The sequence below is a fragment of the Leptonychotes weddellii genome, chromosome 11 (genome assembly GCF_054177405.1).
Source record: "Leptonychotes weddellii isolate Sample4059 chromosome 11, ASM5417740v2, whole genome shotgun sequence".
Taxonomy (NCBI): Eukaryota; Metazoa; Chordata; class Mammalia; order Carnivora; family Phocidae; genus Leptonychotes; species Leptonychotes weddellii.
The window spans coordinates 45,409,679-45,421,463 of NC_138379.1; the positions used below are offsets into that span (position 1 = coordinate 45,409,679).

At 41.0% G+C, this 11,785-nt stretch overlaps 1 protein-coding gene across 1 annotated transcript; it reads left to right on the forward strand.

Moving 5' to 3' along the window:
• Positions 1 to 10,626: 10,626 nt before the first annotated feature.
• On the forward strand, positions 10,627 to 11,580 carry OR52M1 (olfactory receptor family 52 subfamily M member 1). Its single transcript, XM_006732239.1, has one exon. It carries the CDS (start codon positions 10,627 to 10,629, stop codon positions 11,578 to 11,580), a length of 954 nt encoding a protein of 317 aa, XP_006732302.1.
• Positions 11,581 to 11,785: the final 205 nt, after the last annotated feature.

Genomic DNA, 11,785 nt, shown 5'->3' on the forward strand with positions numbered 1-11,785 from the left:
GGTGTCTGGAAAGTAGAATCTTTAGCCAGCCCTTATGGCAATCCTGACTATCTTTAAGTGTGTGGGTTTCGATATTTGTCTTTAAAAAGTGTTTGGAGTGGATTAATAAGACCCAATTACATGTGGTCTATAAGAAATCTACTTTAAATCTACTTTAAACATAAAGATGCAGATTGAAAGCATAGTAGGTATTTTGCCATCCCTTTACTAACACTAGTCAAAAGAAATCTGGCTAGGTTAATTCCAGACAAAGAGTTTAGAGCAAGGGAAAATTACTGGGATAAAAAGGAGCATTAAATAATGATAGAGGTTAATTCTCCAAGATGACAATCCTTAATGTGTATACACTTTACAGAACACCAACACATGCAAGGCTAGAACTGCAAGGAAAAATAGATGAATCCATAGTAGAGTTGGAGATTAACATCCCTATATCAGTAAGTAATTAGATCCAGCAGGCAGAACATCAGGACATAGTTGAACTGAACAGCACTGTTAGTCAACTGGATCTAATAGACATCTATAAGTTATTTCATCTAATAGAATATTCCTTTTTTTTTTTTTAAGATTTTATTTATTTGACAGAGAGAGACACAGTGAGAGAGGGAACACAAGCAGGGGGAATGGGAAAGGGAGAAGCAGGCTTCCTGCGGAGCAGGGAGCCCAATGTGGGGCAGAGGCTTAAAGACTGAGCCACCCAGGTGCCCCACTGTTTTGTTATTTTAATGGTTGCTTAGGGTTTATAATATATATTAACTTATCATAGCCTACCTTCATTTAACCATTTAACCATTTAATGACCATCTAATGACCTGAGCCGAAGGCAGATGCTTTAACCATTTAACCATTTAATGACCATTTAATGACCTGAGCCACCCAGGTGCCCCTAACAGAATATTCTTTAAGCTCACATGCAACATTCACTAGGACAGACCATATTCTGGGCCATAAAAAGCCCTAAGATTTAAAATCAACAGTCTGCTCATACCAAAATGGAATTAAACTAGAAATAAGGGTGCTGGAAAACCTAATATTTGGTAGATTAAATGCTTTTTATAAAGATGGGTCACACTTGAGAATACTTTGAACTACATTAAAATGAAAATACAACTTACTAAATTTGTGGGATACTGTGAAAGCAGTGCTTAGAGAACAATTTATAGCACTGAATACATATTAGAAATGAGATCTAGAAGAGGATGTATGCTTCTGTCTTAGAAAAATAGACAAAGAATCATTTAAGCCTAAAGCAAACAAAAGAAATTACAACAAAATTCAGTGAGGGGCACCTGGGTGGCTCAGGTCATGATCCCAGAGTCCTGGGATCCAGCCCCACATGGGGCTCCCTGCTCAGTGGGGAGCCTGCTTCTCCCTCTTCTTCTACTGTTCCCCCTGCTTGTGCTCTCCCTGTCAAATAAATAAAATCTTAAAAAAAAAAAGTCAATGAAATGTTAGTGTATAGAAATCCAACTGATTCCTGTGCATTGATTTTGTATCTTACCACATTGAAATGCTGTAGGAGACTGAAGAAAGAGAAATTAAGGAATCGACTGCATTTACAATTGTTCCAAAACCCATAAGATACATAGGAATAAACCTGACCAAAGAGGTAAAGGATCTGTACTCTAAAAACTACAGAACACCTATGAAAGAAATTGAGGAAGACACAAAGAAATGGAAAAACATTCCATGCTCATGATTGGAAGAGTAAACATTGTTAAAATGTCTATGCTGCCCAGAGCAATCTACCCTTTCAACGCCATCCCTGTAAAAAATACCATCGACATTTTTCACAGAGCTGGAACAAATAATCCTTAAATTTGGATGGAACCAGAAAAGACCCTGAATAGCCAGAGGAATGTTGAAAAAGCAAACCAAAGCTGCAGCATCACAATGCATGACGTCAAGCTATGTTACAAAGCTGTGATCATCAAGACAGCATGGCACTGGCACAAAAACAGACATATAGATCAATGGAACAGAATAGAGAATCCAGAAATGGAACCTCAATTCTATGGTCAACCAATCTTTGACAAATAAGGAAAAAATATCCAATGGAAAAAAGACTGTCTCTTCAATAAATGGTGCTGGGAAAACTGGACAGCCACATGCAGAAGAATGAAACTGGACAATTTCCTTACACCATACACAAAGATAGAATGGATGAAAGACCTCAGTGTGAGACAGGAATCCATCAAAATCCTAGAGGAGAACATAGACAGCAACCTCTTCGACCTTGGCTGCAGCAACTTCTTGCAAGACAGGTCTCCAAAGACAAGGGAACAAAACAAAAATGAACTATTGGGACTTTGGTAAGATAAAAAGCTTCTTCACAGTGGAAACAGTCAAAAACTAAAAGGCAACCTACAGAATGGGAGAAGATATTTGCAAAGGACATATCAGATAAAGGGCTGGTATCCAAGATCTGTAAAGAATTTATCAAACTCAACACCCCAAAAAACAAACAATCCAGTCAAGAAATGGGCAGAAAAACAGACACTTCTCCAAAGAAGACATACAAATGGCTAAAAGACACATGAAGAAATGCTCCATATCACTTGGCATCAGAGAAATACAAATCAAAACCATAATGAGATACCACCTCACAGTCAAAATGGCTAACATTAACAAGGCAGGAAACAACAAATGTTGGAGAGGTTGTGGAGAAAGGGGAACCCTCTTACACTGTTGGTGAGAATGCAAGTTGGTACAGCCACTTTGGAAAACAGTGTGAAGGTTCCTCAATAATTTAAAAATAGAGCTACCCTATGACCCAGCTATTACACTACTGGGTATTTACCCCAAAGATACAGATGTAGTGAAAAGAAGGGGCTCATGCATCCCAATGTTCATAGCAGCAATGTCCACAATCGCCGAACTGTGGAAGGAGCCGAGATGTCCTTCAACAGATGAATGGATAAAGATACGGTTTATATATACAATGGAATATTACTCAGCCATCAGAAAGGATGAATACCTACCATTTATGTCAATGTGGATGGAACTGGAGGCTATTATGCTAAGTGAAATCAGAGAAAGATAATTATATGGTTTCACTCATTGTGAAATATAAGAAATAGCACAGAGGAACATAAGGGAAGGGAGGAAAAACTGAATGGGAAATCAGAGGGAGACAAACCATGAGACACTCTTTACAATGGGAAACAAACTGAGGTTTGCTGAAGGGGTGGTGGGTAGGGGGATGGGGTAACTGGGTGACGGGCATTAAGGAAGGCATGTGATGTGATGAGCACTGGGTGTTATATACAACTGATGAATTATTAAACACTACATCTGAAACTAATGATGTACTATATGTTGGCTAATTGAATTTAAATAATTAAAAAAAAGAAATCAATGAAGTTGAAATCAGGAAGTCAATGGAGAACATCAACAAAACCAAGAGCTGGTTCTTTTAAAGAATCAGTAGAAGTGATAAACCTATAGCCAGGTCAAGGAAAAGGATAGCAATTACTAATAACAAATAAAAGAGGGACCACAACCACTGATCCCATGTAGGATTAATAGTATTTTGAACCACTCTATGCACATACATTCGGTAACCTAATGAAACAGACCAGCTCCTTGAAAGACAGTCTACCAAACTCAAACAAGGAGATATAGAGGAAATTAAATGAGTCAATAATTAATAACTTTCCAAAATAAGACACCTGGTCCAGATGGGTTTACTGGGGAATATCTCAAAAATAGATAAAAAAAATCCTCTGCAAAATGCTAGCAAACCAAATCTGACAATACATAAGCATATGCTCTGTGACCAACTGAGATTTATTCTAGGTGTGCATGGCTGACTCAACATTTCAAAAAATTGCTGTAATTTATCTCGACAGGCTAAAGAAAAAATCATGTTATCAATAGATACAGAAAAGGCATCTGGCATTCATAAACTATTAGCAAGCTAGGAATGAAAAATGTAAAATTTAAACCTGTGGTGTATGAACCCAAAACTTTTTTCACTGCTACCCATGTAAATTTCAGGCAAATTAGTTAGCCTCTTTGGGCCTCAGTATCTTGATCTGAGAAGTGAGGATTCTAAGAGCTCATATCTCAGAGGGTTGTTTTGGTGAAAAGGAGGATTTGGGAAATGATAGCCAGAGGAACCAAAGTATGGTAGCACAATGTAGTAAGGGGATGAGAATATGACACAGGAGAGGGGTACTTGATACTGGCATAGGAACTTCATTTAATGACTTAAACATTAAAAAAGATTCTAATTCTTATTGGTATAATACAACCCATCATTTGTCAAGTCATTCTGACACCTGAATGAACAGAGATATTCAAGCGGTATCTAGCCTAATCTCATTGTCTATGAAGACATAGATCCAAAGGGGATTCCCTCATCCAGCTGTACATCCATAGTTGCTTCAGGCTCTAAGAGAAACCTTCCATGTACTGGAAAACACAGAAGAGTAGATTATCAATGACCGGTAGAGGGAGACTAGAGATTGGATTGTTCAAGCTGAGAAAGCTTTCTGGTGGAATCAGGGATATACAGGTGGGTTCAAGATAAGAAAGGATGTGGGAAAGCTCACAAAAAGTGTGAACCAGGTTTAGGGATAACTTGGTCAAGGACACAAGTCTAGTTAGTGTCAGTACTGGCAATCAACCAGACAGATGTGGGCTCATGTCTATGCTTTTAACCACTGTGGTAGACCAGTTCCCCCAGAAGTGAGGAGATCAAGTTTGAACCCAGATTCTAAATCCTGGCTCTACCACTCGTAAGGTAGGAAGATTTTGGCAAAATTCTTTATCTATATTGAGCATCAGCATTCCCATTTATGTATAAGAAAATTCACCTTCAGACTTTACAGGTGTATTCATGGCACTCAAATATTGATTCACACATACTCCAACACAGCAGCTGGTCTAACAAGCTTAAGAGTTCTTTTCTAGAATTGTACATGAAGGATGGCTTATTTCAGAGCAAGAATAGTACAACTCATTGATAAAATTATAAACCAGAAATCTAATATTCAACTTATTTTGGGTCCCTGGTATACTCAAAATGGCCTGACCTCCACAGTGCCTTCACACCTTTGACTTGCATGATAATAAGCCAAATTGTAATAAGACAAGGCTCACTGGATGAAGACAAAGCCAAGTCAGCACATTCAAATGAAGGATCAAATCTAACATCAAGCTTGAGGTTTTCCTTTGTGTTGTGGAGCCCAGGCTGTCATGATATCTCATCCTTGGGCCAAGATGCCCTCTCCTGGACAGTGCTAGAATCAACAGGGACCATGTTTACTTTTTTTTTTTTTTAATGTTATATTAGTCACCACCAGTTAACTTTTGATTCATCTCTGCTTCCAAGGCTGAATAGATATCTGACTCATTTAACATAGACTTAAGATATTAAATTATGGGGAAAGTTAACACCTTTAATGTTCTTTTACACAGCTCATAGGCATACCTCTCCATTAGTTGAAAAATGTTGTCTTGAGTTGGTCCATAAAGTCAAATTATTAAAGGACGTGGCCTTATTATAACCTCTAACATGATTCAATTTGATGCAATGATTTATTGAATACTTATAATTTCTAAATATCATACAAAGTATCCAGGTACACAAATCACAACTAACTTATTAAAGTTTAAACGCAGAGTTCAATTGGAAGTGGTGTTTAATTAACCAAGTTTCAAAAGTTTGATATGAATCCCTTATGGAATGACATTCTTACTTTACTTGGCTGAGGGCATAACACATGAACAGGCACAAAAGCAAGAAATACCCTGTATATTGTACCAACTACAAGCAGTTTTACATAGAATGTCAAGTTTAAGGTTGGGGAGCAGGTAGCAAGCTTCTAGAGGTTCCCAGCTTTTCCTGAGGTGCTGGAAAGTAAGATACTCTGGAAGGGGAGTAGGGGTAACAATAAGAGTTTTTCTGTATTGATTCTACTGCATTACCCCGTCCTGACTATATTGGTTCCTGGTCTAAAGGAGACAATTAGGAGGTCCCCCAAGCTTATGAGAGTTATTGCTTCCCAAAGACACAAAAATAGCAGTAACAGTGATAACAATGTTGTTTATTAAGTACCTGACATGTTTTACTCCATGTTTTACCCTTTCTATACAGTATTTCAATTACAAAGACTACCAAGAGATGATTATTCTTACTTTACACTTAGAGAAAAATCTTGTTCAAGGTCATACAGTGGGTATATGTCTTGCAAACTCAAGCCTTTGGAGCCTCCAACTCCATGTCTTGCCACATGTCCTTCCTAAACCAAGATGCCCACCAACCCATGAGCATCCCATTAGGATACACCAAGAGATAAACCACTTTCTCAATGTGGCTTCTCTCCTGAGGAACTGGATATTAGGTTGGAAAGGTTAGGTTCAGAAAGATGTAAAGGAGATGCACTGCTCTACGCACAAGTCCATGGATTCCACTACTCACAGTGTAAACTAGAGTGGGACGAGAAAATTCCACAGTATCTAATTTTTAGGGAATAGGCCTTCATTTGTCTTAAAGTTAATCTGAGACACTATCATCCCCTCCAAATATTCAAAGAATATCAAACTTCATTAGAGATTTACAGCAGGTGAGCTCTGATTCCAAGGAGATTCTTCATCCTTTCTCTAGAAAGGTCTTTCTGATTTCTATTGGGGTCCTGAGAATACCTGCAGACTCCAGGGAGGCCAGATACAACCAGCAAGAGCAAGACTTTGATCCAAGGGATGATGACTCAATTAGAAAGCGTGTTTTCCCTAGACCTCTCTGGACCAACCCTGACACACTACACATAGCTGTGCTTAAGTTTTGATTTTACATTCATTCTTCTGGGACAAAGCCTGCTATTTTCCTTCTCCACTGAGAGAAGTGGGAAGGTTATCCAGATGGAATTCCCTTGACCCCTGAACAGAATGCTCATAAGTGCCAGGCGTCAGACATTTGCGGAGCCCCAGGCTCTTGTTGGGACACAACCCAGCCCAGGTAAGAACATCTTGTAAAGGGGAATCTAAAGGAACAGAAGTCATCAGGAAGGGTTTGAAGCCTATTGGGATGAACAGCCTTGGGACCCTTGGGCCTCCTACTCCTGATTATAATCCTTTGAAGTCTCCAAGACGAGACTCCAAGGGAAGGAATTCTCTTGCAAGGGGACTTGATGGGTGGAATCCACAGAGTTACACTCAAGGAGTCTGAAGAGGTCTCTAGTTCACCAATGCCAATACAAGACCCTCCAAAACACCTCCAAGTGCTTTAAATAGGTAATAGGTTATTCTCATTTGACATAGCCAGGCACTGTGCTTGCACAGGGATTACACTAGAGAATAAGACAGGCATGCTTCCTACTCTTACGAAACAGATTCTGTTTGGGGAATCATGCAGGTGAGCAGGCAGTTCAGAACACTATGTGTGTACAGTACAAAGACAGGCATTGAACACAGACTGAGGGTTAGAGCAGGTTTAAGGGGACATCTAAGCTATGGCAAGGTGCATATGTAAGGACTAGGTATGTGAGGAGGAGGAGTATACCATCCCAAACCAGGAAAGAACATGGGTAATTCTCAGAGGCAAAAGAACATGCTACAGTTAGGAGGTAGAAAAATTCAACCTTTTTGGAAGATAGTGGGCAGGGTGAAGAATGGTAAAAGCCATCGTTAGTGTTGGCAGATGTATTTGCATAGAGCTCAGGTGGCATGTTGTAATTCCTCATACCCTCACAACCATTCTGAGCAGGAGCTGCACTAGCCTCTTCCTGTTGTATTTAAAGTGTGAAGGTTGCTTCTGACTAGGGAGGCATAAGCTAAGGAAGGTTAGGATCTTAGGGAAAGGATGGGGGTTGGCAAAGTTAACCAAGGCTCAGCCCAACCCCATTTCACAGTGGAAGTGCATTTCTCAAGTCATGGGTACCTTCTTCACTGTGATGGGGTGCTCCTGGAAATGGATAGGAAGAGGAAGCTGCCATTGGGAAAACAGCTCTGTATGTTGTCAGGTACAGGATAAGGGAAAGAAATCAAATCCACCTTCAGGGCTTGAGACCAGTCCAGAGGAATGAAGACATGTGGCTCGTCTCTAAGAAGGTCTATGATGTAGTAAAGGCCAGCCTGCTGGCTTTCAAGAGAAATGATTTCTCATTTTTAGAGTTCCCTTGGTATATTTAGCCTTGTATGTACCTTGAGCTGTGAGATCCCCCTACAACAGGACTTCTCTGCCCAAATTCAGAAGGAAACTGCTGATCCAGAGTGGGACTCAGTAGTACTGGGACTCAAATGGCATCAGAAGCAAAGAGAACATGGAAACTACTTCTGCACTAACACACAGAAGAAGGATAACTGCTATGAGGGGGGAGGAACATGGGAATAAATGACAAATTCACTTGGCAAGTCCTGCCAATTTTTCTAAAGACCGTTCCTTTTCTGGAGTAAACAAGGTCATTCTCCACATGAATATAACTTTGCTTAGTATAACATCAGGTTATGAAGGCCAGTCGAGTAGAGGCAGGGGTGAAGGAGACAAGTCCCCTCTTATTTTAAGTCTAGAAGTCCTAGTAGAGGTCATTTAGCCCTTGACTACCAGGAAGTTTTCCTTCTTTTGCCTTTAGAACCAATTCAGTAAAGTTGACAACTTTCAGATTACGTGTCCTGCTGAGGAAGCAGACAGCTTTGCAAAGACAATACTGAGTAAAGATTGTGTACTAGTGGGATCTGGTCTGATCCATCCAAACCAGTGGCCTGGGGAAGGGGGCAATTGAAGGGACTATTTGCTGAGGCCTGGGAAGAGTTAAGGAAACTGAATAGGGGATGGTGAAGCACCAGGACCAACCGTGCATAGCATTACCTAACTCAGGCCTGACCACAAAAGGGAAGATGTTGTTTACTTTGGTAGAACACCAAGGCAGTGCCATATGTGTCTGGCAGGAAGGGAACTGGGGGGACAAATTCCTTATCTCTAGTCCCACTTTCCTATCTCCTTCCCACAAGAGAAGGGAATCTGAGTGACACAGCCTGTAAACATCAGCTTCTAGGGACCTAGGACAGAGCTTCAAAACAGACAAATGGAGAATAACTAGCACACAAGGTGAGAAAACCAAGACAGGCTCCCCTTACCTGAGCTTACCTGGTCACTCCAATCACAGGCTGGTTCCTGTGTGCTCTTGTCTTGCCCAGCCCCACTGACTGAGCCTTCTTACCTTCCCTTTTTATGGCTATTGCCAACACTCTGTTCCCATTTGTAGTGATCTAAGAGAACCTTGAGTTAGAGAGGAAACCCAGCTCAGGGAGAGGAATTCTGTGGGATAAAGTCACTACTATGGTTGTCCTCCTCCCAGTACCACGGCTCCCTACAGAGATAAGCATTCCAAAGTTTTTTTGAACTTTATTGGATGTAGTTTTGGTTTTGAACATTATTCTCAACAACTAGAAAGAGCTAATGCTTAGTGTTAATGTGTCAGATCATTGGATTCTCCTTTAATCCTCATGCCTCCTCTAGGCCACAACTGTTTAAATTTGTTGTCAAATGAAGTCAGTTGTGTAACTGATAGGATAACGTCACTTGTGTCAGCTCCTACTGCCACAATCTGAAACCAGATCTGGAAAATCCCAAAGTCCAGACTACTAACTACCCTGCTATATTCAACCCTACAAGGCTCAAGATCTAGAAGACAAAGCTTCTTATAGGCTTTTCCACATCCTTGACATTCCTCTAATATAGATTAGAAACACATTCTGGTATCATCATTTAGATCCTGGAACAAACAAGACCCCAAAACAGTTTGTCTTTTTTTTTTTTTTTTTTCAAAATACTAATCTCTCTTTTAAGCCAGTTGCCCTAGACTCTGAGTAGGGCATTTCTTCTCTGGCCAAATACTCATCCTCTAGGCTTCTTGCCACCGAGAGCTGAATGTGTCTTCTTTCTTCCTGGGGATAACCCTCTTTGCTTCTGCAATCTTCTCCTCTATTCAGCCTCCATGAAGGGAGAAGGCCCTTGCAAGGACCTGCCTCTGGGCAGACACACAAACTGAGTTACATTCAGCGCTTTCACCTTTCAGGAATCCCTTTGTTTCATCCTCCAAAGTCCTTCATTGGCCAATGTCTCTGCTTTGTGATTTTTGGCCTGCAGGTTAAATGTTTCAGCTCATGCATGAGCAAATGCTGGCCTCTAGCTTAAACTTTGATTTACCATAGAGCCTAGACAGCCCTAGAAGTCTGTCACTGTATCTTTCAGCATCAACGTGTCTCTTCTTTTCAAGGACCTCTCATTTTGAGATCTTCTAATATAATCCTGGGAGATACCACATAGCCTACCTACAGAGTTAAAGGACTAAAAACTAGTACCGGTCTGCCTCAGGTCATTGTATTTATTGATGCAAGCACATTACTCTTTGAGAATCCTATTATAAAGAGATACTCCTACATTCATTTAATATGTACTCAGTTTGAACTTGGCAAATTTTTGTCAATACCATAAAATAATTAACATGACATTTCCACTAGGACATTGTTCCATAGTTTCTTCTAGGAAAGTTTGTAGCATCTTATCATTGATCCTATTCTTTATTATAGAACCTAAGAATAAAATATTCTTATTTTTTATTTCTAGAAAAAGTTTCTACTGCATTTTGGGCCACAAGTGAGAAGGTTCATTTATGAATCATGCTCACTTTTCACAATGTCTGTTCAATACCCAGCTCCTTCCAGCTCACTGGCATCCCAGGGCTAGAGTCCCTGCATATGTGGCTTTCCATCCCCTTTGGCTCCATGTACCTGGTTGCTGTGGTGGGGAATGTCACCATTTTGGCCGTGGTAAAGGTGGAGCATAGCCTGCACCGGCCCATGTACTTCTTCCTGTGTATGTTGGCTGTCATCGACCTGGTTCTGTCTACTTCTACTATGCCCAACCTGCTGGGAATCTTCTGGTTTGGTGCTGGGGACATTGGCCTGGATGCCTGCCTGGCCCAAATGTTCCTCACCCACTGCTTTGCCATAGTCGAATCAGGCATCTTCCTTGCCATGGCTTTTGACCGCCGCTATGTAGCCATCTGCAACCCACTCAGTCATACCACAGTGCTCACTCATGCTGTGGTGGGACGTTTGGGGCTTGCTGCCCTCTTCTGGGGTATACTGTACATTGGACCTCTGCCTTTGATGATGTGCCTGCGGCTACCCCTTTACAAAGCTCGTGTCATCTCCCACTCCTGTGAGCACATGGCCGTGGTCACCTTGGCATGTGGTGACATCAGGGTCAACAATGTCTATGGGCTGAGCATTGGCTTTCTGGTCCTGATCCTGGACTCCATGGCCATCACTGCCTCTTATGTGATGATTCTCCGGGCTGTGATGGGGCTGGCCACACCTGAGGCCCAGCTTAAAACCCTGGGGACATGTGGTTCTTACATCTGTGCCATTCGGATCTTTCATGTTCCTATTGCCATTTCTTCTCTCATTCACCGATTTGGTCACCAGGTGCCTCCTCCAATCCACACTCTACTGGCCAACTTCTACCTCCTCATTCCTCCAATCCTTTATCCCATTGTCTACGCTGTCCATAGCAAGCAGATCCATGAGCGGCTTCTCCAAATCCTAAAGATAGAAACTAAGACCAAATGACTGTTACTTCCTTCTCTCAAATAAGCACATGGAGAAGGTATTGAAATATGGCGGGCAGCTTGCCAAATGGGAACTTGAAGCAGTCTGGAATGTTAGGCCCAGTGTTCTCCAGTTTGTGTGATTCCAAAGGAATGCCAAGATAGGACAACTCTGAATTCTAAAGGGTAGTTTTTCTTTTTTCTTTTTTTAATGACTAAAGGGTAGT